The sequence below is a fragment of the Erpetoichthys calabaricus genome, chromosome 4, assembly GCF_900747795.2.
Source record: "Erpetoichthys calabaricus chromosome 4, fErpCal1.3, whole genome shotgun sequence".
Taxonomy (NCBI): Eukaryota; Metazoa; Chordata; class Cladistia; order Polypteriformes; family Polypteridae; genus Erpetoichthys; species Erpetoichthys calabaricus.
Window position 1 is genome coordinate 31,168,398 of NC_041397.2, and position 23,632 is coordinate 31,192,029.

The 23,632-nt window shown below is 39.2% G+C and overlaps 1 protein-coding gene across 26 annotated transcripts in view; it reads right to left on the reverse strand.

Annotated features, from left to right (window-relative positions):
* The window catches only part of nbeaa (neurobeachin a), a 925,612-nt gene that overhangs the window by 669,325 nt on the left and 232,655 nt on the right, over window positions 1-23,632 (reverse strand). For all 26 annotated transcript variants that reach the window (XM_051927338.1, XM_051927337.1, XM_051927335.1 and 23 more), the window contains exon 2: window positions 11,387-11,618. In XM_051927338.1, the coding sequence (XP_051783298.1) occupies window positions 11,387-11,618 (232 nt within the window). The remainder of the gene's footprint in view (window positions 1-11,386; window positions 11,619-23,632) is intronic.

The window sequence follows — 23,632 nt, forward strand, 5'->3', positions numbered from 1 at the left end:
GACCGAAAGAACGAGATCGCGAATACAAGCGGCTGAAATGAGTTTCCTCCGCAGGGTGTCTGGGCTTTCCCTTAAAGATAGGGTGAGAAGCTCAGTCATCCGGGAGGAGCTCAGAGTAGATCCGCTGCTCCTCCGCATCGAGAGGAGTCAGATGAGGTGGCTCGGGCATCTGATCAGGATGCCTCCTGGACGCCTCCCTGGTGAGGTGTTCCAGGCACGTCCAACCGGGAGGAGGCCCCGGGGAAGACCCAGGACATGCTGGAGGGACTATGTCTCTCGACTGGCCTGGGAACGCCTTGGGATTCTCCCGGAAGAGCTAGAAGAAGTGGCCGGGGAGAGGGAAGTCTGGGCATTTCTGCTCAAGCTGCTGCCCCCGCGACCCGACCTCGGATAAGCGGGAGACAATGGATGGATGGATGGATGGATGGACTATAGCTTTCTTTCCAATACTGAAAAGTTTAAAGAAAAGCAATTTCCATACAATCTCCGTACAACAGCGTAAATTAGAGTCTTAGTCTCTTAGCTAGGTCCTTATATTACTATATTATATTCATTATATTATATTCATTGCTTATATAGGAGTCTTACAGTGTGAGATCTATTTCTTTTGTCCCGACACTTGGCATCTCTTGTTAGTAACCAGTTCGTCAATATCAGGCTTGAAATCTTGTGCAGCTGCAACTTTTATGATGGATAAAAGGTGCTCGACGGTAAGTCTTGAGCGATGTGGGGTTTTGGTAGCTTTCATTAACGAAAACAATTGCTCATAAAAGGTAAGTGCTTCCGCACATAGGCAATACTCTCGATGCCAACTTAAGGCTCTACAAATACGAGGATGGCAGGTAAGCATACAAGCCTGGCACACCAACTTCATTGTATTTTGCCTTCAGAATAGAATCTGACTGCAGTTGAATCAATTCCATTTGGATATTCTCAGGCACATTCTCAACATAGTAAGAGTATGGTGACGTAAACAGCGGAAAGTCCTGTTCGTGTGAACTGAAATCACGAAAACGCTCACTGTATTCATTGCTCAGTAATTTAAGTTGGAAAACAAAAATTCTCCAAAAATCAAATTTTACTTTACTAAGTTTACTTCAAAGTTTATATTGTAAAATAAGCTGATATGCAAAAAGCCCCCTGACCTACACTAATTTTACAAACTCAAAATCACAAAAATTTGTTAACAACTCACCAACTTCTCGCGTCCACTTCAGATCTTCAGCTGTAGTCTGCACTAACTGTTCGTTACAATACTAGCACAAAATTACATAAAACTAGAGCAAAAAAACGTGAAAATATGCGAGATATTACTACACGTGATAGTCAGTTCTGCCCAGTGGCCAGTCTCAGAAGCCCAGCCAGTAGCGGCTCTAGGCTCGTGGCGGCCCTGGGCAGAGAAAGAATTGGTGGACCTTCGCCTGTCCGTTGTGGACACTGCATAGCCGCCTTGTGCTCATGACACGCTTCTATATGTGCGTGTCCATAACTTGAAAACCAAGTGGTGGCCCATGATATTCTCATTACGGCAGAACGTTATAATACTACATATAGCTTACTGCTCTGACTCGAGCGATATTAGTAAATGCAGCGTACTAATTAACAGGAAACACAATGTTTTTCGGCCACATTGCCGTCAGCTGTGTCATTATTTTCTCTTTCTGTTTTATATTCAATATATATTGGCGTGGCGGCCCTGTGCAGGTGCACAGTTTGCACATGCCTAAGGCCGCCCCTGCTGCCAGGCTGCTGCAGCCGAGCACTTCAGTTGCAATGTCGCGGCTCATTAACTTTGGACAAGGCTCGTTGCTATACTAGCAGATGATGTTTCCGGTACCATAATGCCATGGGAAAACGAGCTTTTGTCAGAAGGCAGAAGTAAGAAAAGTCAATAACTAACGCCGAAGATGCAGAATGATTCAATCACAAACGATAGTAATCATTTTGTACAAGTTTAGTGCTAACTAGGATCTGTCATGCGGGCCGCAGGCGGCCCGGGGGCCGAGTGTTTGACATGCCTGCTCTATGGCATAGATGATAACCCCGGCATATCCCATTTCACTTCTCTTCCTTGTTTCTCTCTCTTTTCTCTCTTTTATTTCTGACCAAAGCCTGCAATCACTTGTACAGTCATGAATTGCTTTACGAACACAAAGCTAGAACTACCTCTGGTTGCTCCAGTGTCTGTGTACAGTCATCCCTCACCTATCGCGGGGGTTATGTTCCAGAGCCCCCCGCGATAGGTGAAAATCCGCGAAGTAGCGACCTATATTTATTTTATTATTTATACATATTTTAAGGCTTTATAAACCCTTCCCACACTCTTATAAACCTTTCTCACTCTCTTGTTAACCTTTCCCACACTCTTATAAACACTTCCTATGCTCTTAAACACTTTCTACATTCTTAAACACTGCAGACCAACACTGCACACTGCACGCAGCGATCAGACGTCAATGTGTCTGCACTCGCTTTGTGAAGGGGGGCAGCTGAACTCACGCTGAGCAGAAATGGACTTTGTGCTGCTTCTGCCAAAATGCCTGCTTGTCGCTCTGCGCGTTCAGAAGGAGGAGGAGGAGGAGGAGGAGTGGGGGTGTGTGAGGGCTGAACGCACGTTCGCTCAAACCCCCCTCCCCGGAGGCGCAGTACGCTCCTGCCACTTCGCATTGTCAAGGAGGTGGGGAGCTGAATGAACGCTAAGGAGAAGTGAACTTTGTGCTGGCTTTGTGCTGCTTGTCGCTCTGCATGTCAATAATTTTAAAGCCTTGTATTTTCCTGTCTCACTGTCTTGTCTTGTGTGAAGTTAAAATCTTTTATAATAGTGAGATGTTACTCATATCCTTAGCCCGACATCCACATATCATATGTGTTATCAAAGTGTGTTTTATAAGTTTACATGTGTTTAAAGCATGTGGGATGGGTATTTTAAGGTCTAAACTATAAAAATGTTTATTTATATAGTCTTTCTATATCGCGGATTTTCTCCTGTTGCTGATGGGTCTGGAACATAACTTCCGCGATAGGCGGGCAATCACTTGTATTTAAAAACCCGCGAAGTCATGAATCCGCGAAAAGTGAACCGCGAAGTAGCAAGGGATTACTGTATCCCTAAATCTGGAGTTAAAGGTCCAGGTCTCGTCTGAACTGCATAACACATGGTACTGTATGCCTTACAGATTTTTAATGTATTTGTTGTAATGAAATTGTAAAATCAATGAAATAAAAGAAGAAAAAAGACTTGGTCTAGAAAACAGCCTCTAGGCTTACTGTTCATTAAAAAAAGGATTTTTCAAGATCAGTATACCGTGACCCCAATGGTTACAGGTTTTCATTCCAACCAACTTTTTGTTATTCCTGAACTTCAAAAAATAATTAAGTATACTTTAACTTTATCTTAGACCATTTTGGTGTTAACCCTGAAATAAAAAAGTGGGTTTGTTATATTTTACATGTTATGTTTTTCATGCATTTTTATGTTACAAAGATTTTTTAAGTAGTTGACCAAACAAAAAGTGTGCTAAGCATTTTCACTGGCTTCACTGGGTGTAAACAAATCCTTATTCACATCGATTTGGACATTTTTGACAGCTGCTAATACAATTCTTTTCATTATATGAAGCACTGTACTAGCCAAATAACAATTCTGGTTATGGGTCTGGTGTTGCATCAACTGTTACAGTATTCAAAATGAACAAAGAATAAATGAGGAGACAAAACAATAGTTATAAACCTTATTTACACACTTAATGTCATTTCAAAACGTCAAAAAGTACCAGTACTCAGCTAGTATAACCACCAGACAACATCTTGTAAAGTATGCCAAAATGGGTAAGGAGAAAAAAAAAATGGACAATTCTGGCTTAGGCACAGTCTTTCCATTAAAGTTCAGTAACCTACTTGCTTTTTAAAAAATTTTCATACATGGTCTGAAAGTAGGTTTGCATATTAATAGTGGCAGAGGTAGTGGAGAACTTCAAGTTTCTGGACCTACACTCTCACAGTGAAGATGAACACATCTATTAGGGTCAAGAAAGCTGACCAAAGGAATGGTCTTTTAGAGAAAGTTCAAAATGTAATGCCGCAATGACTTTTTCAATCGTTTGTTATTGAAAGTATTTTGACTGTGTCCATCACGGCCTGGTATTTTATGTCACTCACTCTGCGGACAGGACAGGAAGCAGCTAGCAAAGCTGGTCTGTATAACTTCTAAAATCAGTGGTCATTAACTCTTCATTGTGTATTCACTATATTTGACCTTAAGTCTTCTGCAATAATCTAATAAATATGCATGAATAACCATTTTGGTTGCACTGGATGTTTCTGGGCTGTTGCAGAATTATAAATTAAGTTGTCTTGGTTTGTTGCTTAAATAATATGAGCTTCATCAACTCAAATTCCATGCAAGTGGTGTTGTTATAGTGATAAATAAGTAAATCTTCCATTAAATGTCAGCCTCTGACCTTCTAATATGAATACATATGCATAATAGTGTTTTTACGACAATCAATCAATCAATTCATAACATTCTATTACAGAGAAAATAAACAATTTTCAAAAGCATCCAAATTGGAAAAATTATTATTTGCAGGATTAACTTGCATTGTATGTAGAAGCCTTTTACATAGCTGACACGTTTTGCACTCAAAGTAAACCTAAGAAATCATTTTGTATTGTTTTCTTTCTGTAATTTGTCTTACACTGCACGTGCGTTGCTGAAGTTGGATAAGGTGTGTGGGCACAGAATGTACAAATTACACTTTTTGAGTCATAATAATGAATTCTTCTAGTCAAATATGCACATTTGACTGGTTTTATTTCAAAGACAAGTGTTGAGAAAAGCCAAGCAAAATGACGTCACCCGGAACCCCAGGGCCATGTTTCAAGTGTTTCCTCAAAATGTGCCAGGTGTACCGACAGAGCGGAGAATGACCTCATATTTAAAGAGTCAGGTAAACACAAGTGGCCTATCTAATATAATTTATAGTAGCTTCCTAAACAGACTGTATAAGACCCTCGTGGTACCACATAAGAAGATGGGATATTTGTATTACATTCTTCAGTGATCCAAACTGTCATTTATATGTCTCTATCACCTGAACAAACTACTTTCAAGGGACCGTTTGAGACCTATATTTTATCACTCTGTAGAAGTCATTTTTCCCAACTTCTAGGACAATGACATGGACCATTCTTTATAAACTTTATTTTTGTCCTAATGTCAGCATCTTGTGAAGCCCTGTTTCTGTCCAGAATCACCTCCTAATGCCAACACCTCTTGTCCCAAACCAGTGCATTCAACATACAATACTGTGATTGACTGGTTAATAGAAGAATAAAAGAAAAGAAATATGCATCCGATATCGGTATAATTTGCCACAGCAATATATGAGATATGCCTCTATCACTTTTCAAAAAGACATTTTTTAGCACAGAAACTCGGCCTTTGTAAAACATGGCTGTTGAGATGTTTATATTGAAATCATAAAGAAAACATCCAACTGTCTATGAAAAGTAAAATATAGGTCAAAAGAACCACGGCTTAACAGAACTGAATTTTACCTAAGATGTGAAACAATATGTGATCAACAAACCAAGAGAAAGGAATATTCAGTTATTGCCTCTTTCCCATTACTTTTTCCCATCTCTTACATCCACATAGTTTTGTAGACTCACTGAGAAAATGGTTACTTAGAGATATAACGTACTGTTTTTTCACCTATGTATCCATCCATCCATCCATCCATTATCCAACCCACTATATCCTAACTACAGGGTCACGGGGGTCTGCTGGAGCCAATCCCAGCCAGCACAGGGTGCAAGATAGGAAACAAACCCCGGGCAGGGCGCCAGCCCACCGCAGGGCACACACACACACACACCAAGCCCACACTAGGGACAATTTAGAATCGTCAATGCACCTAACCTGCATGTCTTTGGACTGTGGGAGGAAACCGACGCAGACACGGGGAGAACTTGCAAACTCTACGCAGGGAGAACCCGGGAAGTGAACCCGGGTCTCCTAACCGCAAGGCAGCAGCGCTACCCACTGCGCCACCGTGCCGCTCTCACCTGTTTATATTGTTCTTAAATGTCAGAAGCTGTTTGTCTTGTGGCAATAGTAACATATCTTAAATGAATGTCTATAGTATTACTGATCATTGGCTCATTATACAAATTTGGAAGGGCGGCACGGTGGCACAGTGGTAGCGCTACTGCCTCGCAGTTAGAAGACCTGGGTTCGCTTTCCGGGTCCTCCCTGCGTGGAGTTTGCATGTTCTCCCTGTGTCTGCGTGGGTCTCCTCCAGGCGCTCCGGTTTCCTCCCACAGTCCAAAGACATGCAGGTTAGGTGGATTGCTGATCCTAAATTGTCCCCAGTGTGTTCTTGGTGTGTGTGCCCTGCGGTGTGCTGGCGGCCTGCCCGAGGATTTGTTCCTGCCTTGCGTCTTGTGCTGGCTGGGATTGGCTCCAGCAGACCCCCGTGACCCTGCTTTAGGATATAGCGGGTTGGATAATGACTGACTGACAAATTTGGAAAGATGTAAAGAGGTAAAGTCTCTTAGCATCCCATAGGAAAGTTCTGCCACTGACACCATGGGAATACAAACTGATTGCAGGCTTGTGAACAAAGTAAGCATTTTCTGAATTAAGAACCTAAATATCTGTTTTGCTCCCATAACAGACCTTTAAGACCTTTTCTCTTTATAAAATTGAAAGTGGCCCTGCTCTTTTGAACTGATATCCTTATTAAGGAAGACTTCTGTGTTGTGATAAAATACTAGCTGTTCACATTTTTTCAATTAATGGAATAGCTGCCCAAATTATAAAGATTTCATAGTTATTGTCTTATGTTTAACATGTATGTATAAATGAAAGGAATTTTTAGTCAGACATAGCCCTTTGAATACCACTACAATGCCATAAAATAGAATGTAGCGTGTCACTTGCTGATAACAAATGTACATTGCAGCAACAAAAAATGTGTAGTATCAAATACAAACATATGGAAGACCCAATGTTATCTATCAGCAACATGCTTCTATGTGTAGCAAAGAAAAGTTATAAAAGAGGTAAAATGGAAGAACCCCAAGTTTGTAAGACCACCTTTCCCATCTTGGCATACTACTGTGCCTAAGTGCAATAAAGCAATTCTGTATTATCCACATATGATGAAAAGCAACAGAAGATTTGAAGCTGCATGTATCATCATAGTAGTAATATGTTTCAAAATTCGCAACATCAAAAAAGGCTACAGGGTACTTTGTCAGGTAGTAGTGGCACAGAGCACCACCACAGAATACTGGACTGACAAAACAAAGTCAAAGGAAGTTACTGTATCAGCATATTGGAAAAATATTTGCAAATGTTTGGAACTATCACATACTTCTATTTTAGGAAAACCATCACACTTCTGAACAATTGCAAAATGTAAAATATGGAATTATGCAGTACAGTGTTAGTTTTAAGGTTTTGCAACAGATGCACTATGAATATATATGAGGTGGCCATAATACAAAAATGTGCTTTAAGCAGTTTTTTTTTTTAATGTTCAGCAGTGCTGGTGTCACGTGTGTTTATTGATAAATGATTCCAGACTTTACATGCATAAAAGCAAAATACCACTTCACCCGTTCTTTAATTCTTCACCATCGAACATTAAGCAAGCCAGTGTATGAAGACCTTACAATTTTTCAACATGCATTATGAAATACAGGAGCTGAAAAATTGTTGAGAACCTTGTAGTCAAATAAAAGCATTTTAAACTCTGTCATACAAGAAACAGAAAGCCAATATAATGATTGCTAATAAAGGTGAAATGTGTTCAGTTTTCCTGTTTAAATTCTCATTAGGATTCTTTGTGCTGTATTTTGAACAAACAGCATTCCTATTTTTATTTTTTCATGGCAGTTCGAATAGGAGTGCATAACAATAATCTAGTTAGCCAAAAACAGCATGCATTATTTCTTAAGAATTCTACAACGATATTAAAGATCAAATTAATGCTGTTTCATGAATTAAAAAAAAAACTCCTTATTAAACATATTACTATGCGATTAAAAATGTACACTACACTATTAACCCATAGATTCTTTACTTTTGATTTGAACAGTTACTCTTTTAGTTGAAGGAATTTACTTGTCAGCCATTCTGTAATGCTAGTTATCTGGCACCATGCATATGTATGGCTACAGTATGTGCCAGCTGCGTAACTACTGTTTAGAAGTAAAATAGTCAAATGGGACCACGTAAAGTGAGAATGACTAAGAGCATGGAACTGATCCTGGAGGCACATTATATGTAATGTCATGCATTTTTAACATACAGTCCACCAAGGCAAACAAAGGATTTTTTTCACTGTTACGTACGAATGAAACCAGTTTAAAATACTAAATGTTTAAAAGCCAAATGTTTAAGGCAGTTTATAAGAATGCTGTGATCTTAAGAGAAAAAAGGACTACTTACAAAAAAGTTGTGTCCATGATGCCTTAAATGACACCTTTTATTTACCATTTCTATATAAGACATTCATCACTAGGAGAACTTAAGTTCAGAACTAGAGCCTTGCCATGGCTGCAGGGATTTTTGTCCAGACTGGTTTCTAAATTTCAGCCACGTATTGCTGTTAAAGAATATTCCTCAAACATTTCTGTCTTTCATTTTGGTTAACACAGTTGTTATGATTTCCAACTCCTAATTGCTTTTTTTGGCCTTAAATAGCTGCATTTACTGTATTTAATTGCTTCTTGTTTTCTTAACCAACTGTTAATTAACCATGTGAAGTAAACAGCTGTGCATTCATCATGATGAAGGAATTTTAAAATGTAAACATTTGAATTAAGAAGTAGAAACATGTAAACAGCTACCCTTACAAATATTTATCATACAGTATACAAAAGAAACACAGTCCCTGAAATACAGGGATTGTTTACTTAATATGGGGACGAAAACACACTAGTGTTGAACGGTATACCCATAAAAAAAAGTACCACATAACCAAAGTTTTAAAACATTACTATACCAGCATTACACAAAATTAGTTAATCTTACTACATGAAAATGTGACAGATTGCTTTATGAGGGGCAAGGACGGCACAGAGTAGATGTGACGATTCATCGCAAGTTTATGTGCCTAGCAGAAAACCAAATCATACTAGCTGAGATTTGTAACATAGTTGTAAATCCATGCAATTGATAAATGGACTTCGGTTTTTACATATTGACAACAACATGTAAATTGAATAATTTATTTTTCTTTTTTTAATTTCTTGAATAAAGGCGCACTTGTTTTGTTATACCTTTTGTGAAAGTATTTGATATTTGAACTTCAGACCTCATACATTACACATTTCACATCAACATTTTATCAAATTTTACTATAACATGAAAAAAGTTTCTGTTTAAGTTATATGTTCAACATTCGCATTTCCTGTCATCCTGCATTTATCCAGATAGTTGTAGACATGGAACGCACATGAAATGTATGTATTCCAAATAATGATATATTATTCACCCTATACGACTCAAGGCACCTCACACCCAGATAAACAGACTTGAGCTGGGAGAACTTCAGCTGTGTCACTGGGGGATGGGATAGCAGGCTGCTTCCTGCCTGTGCTGACTGACACATTTGCAAAACAAAGACACTGATGAAGAGGAACAAAGGAATTTAAGGTGGCCCGGCATTACGACTTTTTTCGTAGGCTTTAGGGATTCTAGTATTAAACATGTATAACAAAGATTTTTCTAATTCCTTAAAAGTTTTGAAGAATCAGCATTCTAAGCTTACAGCTGGTTTTACATTTATTACAGGCACTTATTGTGTGGCAATTGGTTACGTGGAGAAAGAAAACAGAAGGACAGGAATTGGTGGTTGATACATTTGACAGACACAGTACTGACACAATAAATTATTCCACCAAGGGTTGTGCAAGTCCCAGCAAGTATTTTGCGGGAGGCAGGAACAATTCACAAATGGGGCGCAAGCTCATTTCTACCATCGCTCCCCCACATTTAATACATGCTTTAATGCATTTCATCATGAAAATGATATTAAGTATACATCTTAGTATTCTAAAACGTTCAGAGAGCTGTAATATCTTGAATGTAATATATTCTGTGTGCTGCCTGCGCACTCTTGATAGCGTTAAGAGAAAACCTATTTAAGAAGAACATAACAATTAACGACTGGGTCAGAGAACACATAGAATGTGAAGCATTTAACAAGCTATTTCAGTTATGACAGGATTTGAGAAACTTTAGTAAATTAAACATCGATTTAAATACGAAGTTTACAACATTCTACTATAATGACAAACTAGATTGTGAGATTAAAGTGGAAATTTCAAGATTAAAGTTGACATTTCACTGTGTCCCTATTGTTTTTTTTTCTTCTCTGTGGCCCTCATACATTTCCATATGACACTCAGACACTCCCCTTTTCACATTGACTATGACATCTGACCACTTCTTTTTATTTCGGGCACTGTGTGACTTTCTGAACTTGAAATTGATGGAATGACACTCAAAAGTTCCTTTTGTTGCTCATACCACTGCCTAAGCCACCAAATAGTATGTTTTTCCTTGCCTCCACTTTACCGAGTAGGACCTCCACCTTGCATTCGGTGAAATTGTTCTTTTTTACACATGCTTTTACCATTGTCTTTTAACAAAACACTGAAGAGAAGGGACTATTTATATTGATTTGTATATTCAAATATGCAAAATTTTGAGAGGAATCAGGGTGGGGCTATAGTTGTGTGTATGTGCATTAAAATTCATGTTGATTTGGATTTATAAAGGGAAAGTGTGTGGAACTTTGCTTATGCCCTATTTTATGCATCTGAATTTTTTTGTGCGCATGCACGTTGTTTTTGTCCGAACGCCATGTTTTATTGTGAATTCTACGCACAGCATTATAAATGAGGCCCCAGATCCTCTGACCTTCTTACACAAATGTCATATATATGCAGAGAGACCAGAAATACATCAACATGTTATGTGCAATAATACATATGTCGAAACTGTTGACTAACAAATAAATTTCTTGAACAACTTCAGTGTTGTCAGTTTTAAATACTACAAATAGTTACTTGTGAAATTAATATATTTGCAAGATACTACACAACATTAATAAAACAACAACAAAATATATATTTGAAAATTCAGTAACTGCATAATTTTCAAAGAAGCAGCTACAATTACAATTAAACATTTACTTAACTTGTTTCAACCAATATTTAATTTACTGTTTTTTTTTGGTTGTTAATACAATTGTTAATTTAGAAAATTTCTGAAAGTTATCAATATAAAAAGAGTTGGTAAAAAAATCTTACTGGAATGCTTCACTATTTTTTTAAATGTATAAAATAATTAGATATTAAGGCATACCTGCTATCATGTCATCAACGGTGCTCATTTTCAGTAGCACCTGTTCTATAAGGCCAACTTCTGTACTTGTTTGCAGATTTCTAACACTTTTCCGTAAAATAGCTGTGAACATACTCCAGATTTCAGCCTGACAAGTAACGTCACAGTGTTCCAGTAGTTCTACCATGCAAGCTATACTTTCAGCATCCTGGATAATAAAGTTCATCTCTAAATCAAATTCTCCTCCGACAAGCTGTCAAAAAAAAAAAAAAAAAAAAAATAACAAGGTTAAATATATAATCTTTTTTTAAACAGCCTTTGTTTTTTTATTCACATGTAAGTAAACAAGAATCACAGTATGAGACATTTCTGTTCGTTTTTTCCCCAAATATATCTGTCTGAAAGAATATTTTAGATTTAGTTAAATTTTAAATAAGCAGTCCTAGACACGGTGTCAGTCCATCATATGGGCAACTCATGCACACATCCACAATAACACTGGACCCATTTGGAACTGCCAATTATTCTAAATAGCACATCTTTGGGCATGTGGATAGAAAACCAGAGTACTCCATGGAAAGTCAATACAGACACATGGTCAATAGAATTGGAGTTTGGGAATAAGAAAAAGAAGACTGGATGGCAGCGCCAAAACATGTGTAGGAATGTGTTTAGCAAAACAAAGGAAGAAAGATGTGAATCAGGAGAGAGACCCATTAGATAACATACGCTTAGAGGGGAGTGCAATGTATATGAATTATTTTAACCTGGACGAACTGGTAGTTTGGGTTTCAAGAGCAAAATCTGACATTCATGAAGATATTTTGCAAGGAGAAGACAGATAGAAAGATTTTAGGTCCCATTGTTAGATTAAAGAGCAGATGCAGGTTTCATTTGGGTCAAAAAGAATCAAAAGAGAAAAAAGTAGGTGCAAAAGAAAAGGTTCAAATCAAGAGATTTCATTTGCACCAAGCACTGATTGAGGGTGTAAATGAAAGAAACAAAGTGCGCTGGTAAGAGACTGGAGGGACTGAAAAGTAATAAATCACAAACTGTCAAACAGAACCCCAAGAAGGCAGACTCCCTAGAGATGAAAATTCAATGGCTGCCACCAATCAGAAGACAGAGTCGCAAAAGATGGGAGTATGCCATTTTACAGTAGAGGCAAAAAAATCCTTAACACAATCACATAAATTAATGGTATAAGAAAGCAGTGGGCCTAATGACAGATTTACTGATTTTTGATTTAACAAGATTGATAATACATCTTGCAAAGATAGAGAGAAAGCCAAGCTAGATTCCCTAAGGAGCCATGCAGGTGGATGGGAGGCGAGAGAAAGCCAGAGCCAGACTGGACACAGGGTGAAAGCACAAAGACAGAATTCAATATCGGTGAGAGAAACTCCTGCACTCTTTCTTCATTGTATTTAAGTTGAATGTTAAAGGAATTCCTGACATTCTATATGAAATCTGAAAGCAGTTACTTTATTTTGAACAAGTATTTGCCCTAGGGCAGTATAACATATAATTTTAATAACAGGAACCTAAGATTTAACAGAGAGGGAGTTTCATGCAACCCTTAATACAGGTTCCAAATCCTGAATATAGGATCTTACAGAATGTTGTGACAAAAAGATGGAAGAGGAACTTGACAACAGAGATTTCTGAAAAGTAATAGGAAGGACTTTAACCAATTTATTTTATCCTCAAATAATAGTTAAAAAATACTTTCAGTAAGATTAAACAGAATTGAGGACTATAATGGGGGTTTAGAGCAATTTACAGTTACATATGTGTAGCCAAGAGGACAGTCCCATTTGATCTCTCTGCAAACAGGGAGGGGAGGAGAAATAACCGGAAAAAGTGAAGACAACTGCAAGAGAGGGGAGTATAAATTTTTGATCAGATTAATATACATCACTGCAAATTCATAAGCACCCATAAAAATGACCAATTCATTTGACTTCATAAGCCTTTTCCACATCAAGAGAAAGGATAGCCACACGGTGCGAGAAGGACAGGGCTGCATCAGTGATATGTAGCAGTCTATGCACATTGTTGCAACTCAGAAGTGAAAAAAATAAAAACAGCTTGACCCAGATTAATTAATTTTCAGAAGATCATCTGAAGCCAGTGAGCCATCAATTTTGTATCAATAAGGGACAGCAAAGTCTATAGTTCTGATAGAGAGGAGGGACTTTATCTTGTTTCAAAAACAAAGTGATGACAACCATATTAGTTGCGGAGTTTAAATGCCTGCTAGAAACGGCCTCTCTTAACATACCAAAGAGCGGGGTGGATAATTGGTTCCAAAATTTCGAAAACAGTTTAAGCGTCAAGCTGTCCAAACCATGGTCCCTCCCAGCCTCCCTAAGTTTAGGAAAAGAGATGCGTGTTTCTAAAGGAAAAGAATCAGAATTGGAAAGCTGAGAAATGGGGTAACTAACATGAAAAAAATTGATGGAGTAGGAGGAAGAGAAATTTACCTTAAAAATTAAATAAAAACAAACAGCATTTTAATATTTATCATGAAGTATTTTATGTACTAGGTGCTTGGGAAAAAGTCTGCATCATGGACCAGGTTTACTGCATGGAGTCTAAGATTAATTTGACAAAATATAAAGCCTTCCTAATACCTACTTAGCCAATAAACAGTGTCACGCTTGGGTCACAGATTTGCACAGAAACACAGGAAGTTGTAGAGACAGGAACTTTATTCAAATACTGCAAGCAAACATGTCCCTTTTTCAAAAGTTTAAACGTGCTCCTTGACAAGACAGAGGTGACACTTCCATCTCACAATTAAAAGAATGCAAACATATCTTCCTCTTCAAAGGAGTGCGCGACAGGAGCAGGGAAGGTCAGAGAGAGAAAAGCAAACAATCAAAAATCGACAGGTGCTGTTCGGACTTTTAAGAATGCGAAGTACCACGCAAGATCGGCCGCAAGTAAGCCCAGCAAGCAAGGCAGGCCACCGGGTAGTAGTGAAACAGGACAGTGAGGAGGGCTCCGCCCGGCTCCCCACTTGTGGCGTCAAGTTGCTGAGTTTAAATGCCTGCTAGAAACGGCCTCTCCCAAACAGTGGGGTGGATAATTGGTTCCAAAATTTGGAAAACAGTTTAAGCGTCCAGCAGTCCAAACCATGAACCCTCCCAGCCTCCCTAAGTTTGGGAAAAGATGCGAGTTTCTAAAAAAGAATCAGAAAGCTGAGAAATGGGGCAACTACCATGAAAGAATTTGATGGAGGAGGAGGAGGAAGAGAAATTTACCTTAAAAGTTAAATAAAACAAACAGTATTTTAACTTTTATCATTACTCATCATCACGTGAAGTATTTTATGCATTAGGTGCTTGGGGAAAAAGTCTGCATCATGGACCAGGTTTACTGCATGGGGTCTAAGATTAATGGGACAACAATATAAAGCCTTCCTAATACCTACTTAAAACCGCCAATAAACAGGAATAGATCAGAGATATAGTGTTTCAACTCAAAGATGAGCAGATTTATAGCATTACTAAGAGATCAAGCTAGAACTTGTAAGAATATTCGGGGCTTTTGAATATGCACAGACTTTGTTTAAATCTCAACAAATTACCAGACTTTAAACTCTTGACAAAAAAAAATGTGCTGCCATTTTCTAGAAGGTATAATTAGTCCCCAGTGTTTGAGCAATCTATATGGAGTACTAGCCGTCCCTCGCGGCTCTGCCCGTGGTAGTAGTGAAACAGGACAGTGAGAAGGGCCCGGCACCTCACTCCTGATGTCACACTCGGATTAGCGCGACTATGTCGCTCCTGCAAGCGAACTATGATTCCTAGTGTGATGAGAGAAGTCGCAAAATCAACCAGAATGTTCAAGCAAATTACAGAAAAAAACCTGATCTAAATCTGTTAAGTAGTTCTCTTGTGAAAATCAGACAGACATACATACTTTATTTTATATATACAGAGATAGCATATCATGCAAAGTTGACTGACTGACTCACTCACTCATTCATCAGCAACACCACTATTTCTTGTTCACCTAAAATGCTGAAATTTGGCAGAAAGGCACATCTGGGGCAGTAGGCATATGCTAAAAAGAATATTTCGATATATTAATATTTAGGGTAAAAAACACTCCACAACAGAAAAACTATACTTTCAAAAATCTCAAAAATGCTTTGACTGATTTAATTGAATTGAATTTTGGTGATGTTTTTGAAAAAACAAAATTAATCTATTTATTTGTTGTTTGTCATTAATAATGCTGGGACATTCTAACTCTCTCTTTACATCACAGAGCTGGCAGTGATTACACAGACAAATGGAGCATTCCGGTTGATGCAAATGAAGGCCGTCTGCAGAGGTGAAGTGAAAGAAGCAAAGTTTGGTAAAGCTCAAAGTAGACGTGGTTTAGCAAGCACTTGCCAATCACTGTGGCTGTAAGCATAGTCGATTTTGCACAACTGATCCAGTAAGAAAGTTATTTAATATATATATTACACCCCTCCCCAACTCATTTGCCACCTTGTGAAAATGTAGAAAGTGGGGACTACAATATCCATTAGTCAATGCGCTGCTCTAAATTATTTCATTCGCACTCTCAATTGGAATAACAATTTCTTTGTTTTGCTGGATTACAGTCATTATCTTAAGAGTTGTGTTTCTCAATCTTTATGTCCTTGGGACCCAGATTTTCCTTTTTAAGTTCCTTGATGACCAAGAGAGAGCATTTATAGAGCATGGGGCTTCCCGCTGTGTGAATCGAGCACAGTTAGAAGAATGGGGGAAGGAGTGTCCTCTTGCTGAAACAAGCGCAGTTAGAAACAGGGAAAAGTATTGCACAGTGTTGTGGTTCAGGGGTCTTTAACATGTGACAACAAATCTGAGATAATCGGATTACAATTTTTTCATTAGTATATAGCCTTTGTTAAAAAAAACAAAAAAACCGACACCATTCTGACCAGCTGCATATGTCAATAACTTTGCAATACCAATCAACAACCAGCTTTAAAAACTTTTTGAAGTTAAAAAAAAAAAAAAACTGAAAGGAAATAAAAAATGAAAGAAATAAAAAACAACAGAAATTAAACACCGAAATCAAGCCACGACTGAACAGGAATGATGTATGATTTTTTTTTTTATAGTTGATGGAGGCTCTCTGGGCAGCGCTTTTGAGTGAATAAAAGTAATTCCTAACTTTTTGGGTTTTTTGTTAGTAGATATTTATTCAAACCCACAGTATACTGAGAAAGTACTAATTCTAGGTTTTGATGCTAAGGGAGATTCAAGATTTTTTGGAAGTTTTTATCTTTGAATGAATCAAACTTTAAAATCATCTTTATAATATTACCAAGGATAGCTTTAATATTGATTCCCACTGCAATCTCTTTCACACTAAAACCATCACACACTGTATGTAGCACGTTCAACAGTAAGCAGCTCAAATGAACTAATAAATAAAAAAATACAAACATTGTATTACAGAAAATTAGTTATTAGTTACATAATACTTCTGATACATCTGATTAACTGATGGCACTATAACTGAGGCCAGCACAAGTCGCTTCCTGAGTCCTCCCTGCGTGGAGTTTGCATGTTCTCCCCGTGTCTGCGTGGGTTTCCTCCCGGTGCTCTGGTTTCCTCCCACAGTCCAAAGACATGCAGGTTAGGTGCACTGGCGATCCTAAATTGTCCCTAGTGTGCGCTTGTTGTGTGTATGTGTGTGCCCTGCGGTGGGCTGGCGCCCTGCCCAGGGTTTGTTTCCTGCCTTGCGCCCTGTAATGACTGAGTGACTATAACTGAGCCCACTGACTTTGAACATTTCTCATCCAAAGGTGAGTAATACAACTAGTGCAATTATACAAACTCAGTAGCAGGATTGAACACCCTAACCCACTCTCACTTCAGAGTACTGCACCATCCACCCATCCTTCTGCTGATACCAGCATAGGAGAGAGTTTACCCCAACCAACAATTACAGCAGCCCAGGTAAGCAGAGAGCTGAGGAGACTTTGTGCCAGCAATGCAGCGGGTCCAGATGGAGTGTCGCCACAACTGCTGAAGGTCTGTGCGCTGGAGCTGGGGAGTCCTCTACAGCGCATCTTCAACCTGAGCCTGGAACAGGGGAGAGTCCAGAGGCTTTGGAAAACATCTTGCATCACCCCCATCCCAAAGGTATCACATCCTAGTGAACTGAATGACTTCCGGCCTGTCGCTCTGACGTTGCATGTGATGAAGACCATGGAGCGGCTGCTGCTTCACCACCTGAGGCCACAGGTCCGCCACGCCCTTGACCCTCTGCAGTTCGCATACCAGGAGAAGGTGGGAGCGGAGGATGCCATCATCTACATGCTACACCGATCCCTCTCCCACTTGGACTTCTTGGCGCTGGACTTCTCTAGCGCCTTCAACACCATCCAACCTATGCTCCTTAGGGACAAGCTGACAGAGATGGGAGTAGATTCATACCTGGTGGCATGGATCGTGGACTATCTTAAAGACAGACCTCAGTATGTGTGTCCTGGGAACTGCAGGTTTGACATTGTGGTCAGCAACACAGGAGCGCTGCAGGGAACTGTACTTTCTCCGGTCCTGTTCAGCCTATATACATCGGACTTCCAATACAACTCGGAGTCCTGCCACGTGCAAAAGTTCGTTGACGACACTGCTATCGTGGGCTGCATCAGGAGTGGGCAGGAGGAGGAGTATAGGAACCTAATCAAGGACTTTGTTAAATGGTGCGACTCAAACCACCTACAACTGAACACCAGCAAAACCAAGGAGCTGGTGGTGGATTTTAGGAGGCCCAGGCCCCTCATGGACCCCGTGATCGTCAAAGGTGACTGTGTGCAATGGGTCCAGACCTATAAATACCTGGGAGTGCAGCTGGAAGATAAATTGGACTGGATTGCCAATATTGATGCTCTGTGCAAGAGAGGACAGAGCCGACTATACTTCCTTAGAAGGCTGGCATCCTTCAACATCTGCAATAAGATGCTACAGATGTTCTATCAGACGGTTGTGGCAAGCGCCCTCTTCTACGCGGTGGTGTGCTGGGGAGGCAGCATAAAGAAGAGGGACGCCTCACGCCTGGACAAACTGGTGAGGAAGGCAGGCTCTATTGTAGGCATGGAGCTGGACAGCTTGACATCTGTGGCAGAGCGACAGGCGCTGACCAGGCTCCTGTCAATCATGGAGAATCTACTGCATCCACTAAACCGTATCATCTCCAGACAGAGGAGCAGCTTCAGCGACAGACTGCTGTCACTGTCCTGCTCCACTGACAGACTGAGAAGATCATTCCTCCCCCAAACTATGCGACTCTTCAATTCTACCCCATTGGGGTAAATGTTAACATTATTCAAAGTTTTTGTCTGTCTGTATACCTGCATTGTTATCACTCTTTAATTTAATATTTTCTTTATCAGTATGCTGCTGCTGGAGTATGTGAATTTCCCCTTGGGATTAATAAAGTATCTATCTATCTATCTATCTATCTATCTATCTATCTATCTATCTATCTATCTATCTATCTATCTATCTATCTATCTATCTATCTATCTATCTATCTATCTATCTATCTATCTATCTATCTATCTATCTATCTATCTATCTATCTATCTATCTATCAGTAATCAATCTAATTGTAAGGCCATACATCATTTTCCCCCTAACTTACTGCTGCTTTTCAGAAATTAATGATAGTTCTGATATACATATTAAAAAATTCCTAGATCAGCCTACTGAAGAGGACAAAATTGTAGTGAAATATTTTGTTGAAGACACAACCAATACCAAATTGGCTGCGATCAAACAAGCCTCACTGTAAGTCTGTCACACACTAGCTTATAATAAAGACTGACAACTGAAAGAACTTGAAATGAAATGGCAAACACAGTGCCTCTTTGTCTTGAGCATCTTCATTTTTAGAACTCGGAGAAAGTGACAGTTTTGTAAATAATGGTACACATCACCTGGAGAATCTTTAGTAAAGTCAGACCAGCACACTGTGATTTAAAGAGCTGCCTTTAGTGATTTAGCGAGATTGTCTGTAAAAGTAGGTTACAATCCACCTGCTGTCCTGCGGTGTCTGCAAGCTGATCAAGCAACAGCAGGTCAGTGGAATGGATGTGTATCACATGTCTCTGCTTCAGAAACACCCAAGTGAATGATGTTGATAAATAGGGCAGACACCAACAAATTGTTTCCCTGTCATTAATCTTTGGATGAAAGTATTGCCACTAGTCAAAAAAATGGCAACAAAATACTGTCTCCATTTCTTAGTGCAACTACCTGCACTAAACATGTTAATGTCGTTATAAAAGGTCTCTGATTATTACCATACAGCACAGAAGCTGGTTAAAATCAACTACTGGGCATTCATTTGATTATTTATTTTCATTGGCATCAGTCCCTGCTGAACATACTCACACACACTCACACACACATATTTTAAAAGTATATATACCAGTGGTGGGAAACAGCCTGGACACCGATGGTTCAAACCCAAACACCCGTTTATTCATATTTACATCTATTTACAGTGTCCCGCACACAACCCAGTGTTCCTCCACCACACCCTCAAGTCCGGGCCTCTTTCAACAATGCCTCTCTTCACCACCTCCACTCCTCTCTTCTGAGCTCTGTCTACTTCCACCTGACTCCAGCTGACGAATGGAGGGAGGCGGCCCCTTATGTCCACCCGGACGTGCTCCAGGTGCCTCCCGATGAGCTTCCTGGTGTGGCGGAAGTGCCGCACGATCACCTGGAAGCACTCCGGGTGTCCCTGGTTTTCCTTCTGCCAGCACCTCCAGGTGTGGCGGAAGTGGTGACATCCAGGGCTTTTCAGGCCTCTGGGCGCCCCCTGGTGGTGACCACGGGCCCCTATAGGGTTGAGCTACCGTGCTCTGTTCCCGTGGTCCCCATACCAACCAGGGAGGCTGCCCTCTCGTGGTCCGGAGGAGGCATAGTCCCTCTCCTGGTCCTTCCAGGCATCCCGACCAGTGCACACACACGCACACTATTACACAAAAGGCGAACTAATTTAGATCTGCCAGTTAATATAACCTACTGATCTTTTAGCTGCAGGAAGAAAACACTGAGATGTAGGCCGGAAAATCTATTCATTACACTCATTGTTCAAGTTGGGATTCAAACCCAACAACAACAACATTTATTTATATAGCACATTTTCATACAAAAAGTAGCTCAAAGTGCTTTACATAATGAAGAAAAAAAGAATAAAAGACAAAAAAGAAATTAAAATAAGACAACCTTAGTTAACATAATAAGGAGTAAGGTCCGATGGCCAGGGTGGACAGAAAAAACAAAAAAAAACTCCAGAAAGCTGGAGAAAAAAATAAAATCTGTAGGGGTTCCAGGCCACGAGACCGCCCAGTCCCCTTTGGGCATTCTACCTAACATAAATGAAATAGTCCTCTTTGTAGTTAGGGTTCTCACGGAGTCACTTGATGCTGATGGTTATACAGACTTCTGGCTTTTAATCCATCCATCATTGTTGGAACATCATGGTGCTTTGGGTAGATGGTGGTGGCACAAGCCACCACCAATAGGACACCGGAAAAGGAAACAGAAGAGAGAGTAGGGGTTAGTACAAATTTTGAATGAATAGTTATTATAATGAATTGGATATACAGAGTGTCAGGATTAAATTACAGTGAAGTTATGAGAAGGCCATGTTAAAGTAATGTGTTTTCAGTAGTTTTTTAAAGTGCTCCACTGTATTAGCCTGGCGAATTCCTACTGGCAGGCTATTCCAGATTTTAGGTGCATAACAGCAGAAGGCCGCCTCACCACTTCTTTTAAGTTTTGCTCTTGGAATTCTAAGGAGACACTCAGTTGAGGATCTGAGGTTGCGATTTGGAATATAAGGTGTCAGACATTCCGATATATAAGACGGGGCGAGATTATTTAAAGCTTTATAAACCATAAGCAGAATTTTAAAGTCAATTCTGAATGACACAGGTAACCAGTGTAGTGACATCAAAACTGGAGAAATGTGTTCGGATTTTCTTTTCCTGGTAAGGATTCTAGCAGCTGCATTCTGCACTAACTGCAAACGATTGATGTCTTTTTTGGGGAGTCCTGAGAGGAGTGCATTACAGTAATCTAGCCGACTAAAGACAAACGCATGAACTAATTTCTCTGCATCTTTCGATGATATAAGAGGTCTAACTTTTGCTATGTTCCTTAGGTGAAAAAATGCTGTCCTAGTGATTTTATTAATATGTGATTTAAAATTCAGATTACAATCAACGGTTACCCCTAAGCTTTTTACCTCCGATTTGACTTTTAATCCTAATGCATCCAGTTTATTTCTAATAGCCTCATTGTATCCATTATTGCCAATCACTAAGATTTCGGTTTTTTCTTTATTTAATTTGAGAAAGTTACTATTCATCCATTCTGAGATACAGGTTAGACATTGTGTTAGCGAATCAAGAGATTTGGGGTCATCAGGTGCTATTGATAAATACAGCTGTGTGTCATCAGCATAGCTGTGGTAGCTCACGTTATGTCCCGAGATAATCTGACCTAATGGAAGCATGTAGATGGAGAAGAGCAGCGGACCCAGGATAGAGCCTTGTGGAACACCATATAGAATATCATGTGTCTTTGAGTTATAATTACCACAACTAACAAAGAATTTTCTCCCTGCCAGGTAGGATTCAAACCAGTTTAAGACACTGCCAGAGAGGCCCACCCAGATCTTTTGAGTTGTGAAGCAGTACAGTAGTAGTAACCACCATGTTAGCAAAGCACCAGTGAACATCAATTCAAATTTCTCTTTTTCAGACCTGTACCTTCTGCATATCCGTATAAATATTTAACATTAATAAATTCTCTGTGGTATCTAGATCTTGATAAAAGAGAAAAATACCACAATATAATCTCTGTGTACTCTAAACTAAAAAATTATAGCAATATTCTCTATTTTAATGGTTTATCTCCTTTATAGTGTGATGCTGATTACTTTACAGAGCAAGGGGCAATGCAAAAACTGACCCAAGATGGGGAACGCTTCATCTCAAGAAACATTCCTGCATACATGTACAGTTCTCCACAATTGTCCACTTCACTGGTGCAAATCAGCCATACTTAAATGTCTTTGTAAAACGTAGAGAAAATTGACACTTGAAGAAATTAGCAGCTTGAGGAAGGCAACAACTGATCTGAGGTCTGCACTAACCACAATGCCTTCCTGTGTTTTTTTTTTTTAAAGTTTTGTCTGTTTAACTAGTATGCCATGTATATTATGAAGATGACAGAAATTAAGAAAAGGGAAACTGGGACCAAAATTGTCAGTCATACTATAAATATACCAATGTCATCATTACAACAAGCAGAAACGAAAGAATAATTGAAAAGATAAAGGAAGTGCAAATTATGGCCCAGCGCACAGTTAAAATAAGATCCAAAATTATGTAATCTAGAAAGATCAACCCAATGAGGGCAGATAAAAACAAGTTTGCTCTGGGCTTAAAGTAGCACATTGATATAACTCATAATATAAAAAGCTAACAAAAGCAATATTTATCCTAGATATACAGTATGGCTGGGAATCTGGAGCATCGAAATAGCACACCAAAAAAAAATCAGTACTTTTGAACTGCAGCTGTGGAGAAGATTACTGTATATACAATGTGCTGCAATGCTGTAAGACCTTCTCTTTTGGATGAGATCGAGGTCATCTGCAGACTTGAATTATATCTAATAAAGCAGAAGCTAAAATATTTTTTGTATTACAATTAAAAGTAGATTAACTGGAAAAGGTTCCAATGTTTAAAGTATCAAAACAAAACATAACGTGGATGTTGGAAACCAAAATACTGGGGAATGGGTACATTCATCAAAAATCCAAAAAATTAACCTTCAAGAAGTGAAAGCAATTGTCATTTATAAAAATACATTTGGTAAAGCCCGCCAAGCCACTGAACATGATTTTTGTTTTTCCTACAACATCTGATGCATAGTTTGCTACTGGCTTAACAACACATATTTGAGGGTGACTGTGAACAGAGGTTTTGTGATAAATATGTACATGATTTCTAAGACACAAGGCTCTTTTCCTCTGTTAAATGCAGAATAAATATTAGTTATATTTTATATTTTGCATATTTTGGTTACCTTAAATCAAAAAGCAACTTTATACTTTGCTCCATACAAGCAGCTTCCTATCCCTGCCCCTTCTATGCACCATAGCATGTCTGAATTAGTACATGACAATAAAAAGGTAACCATAATAACTTTTTGCCTGTGCACC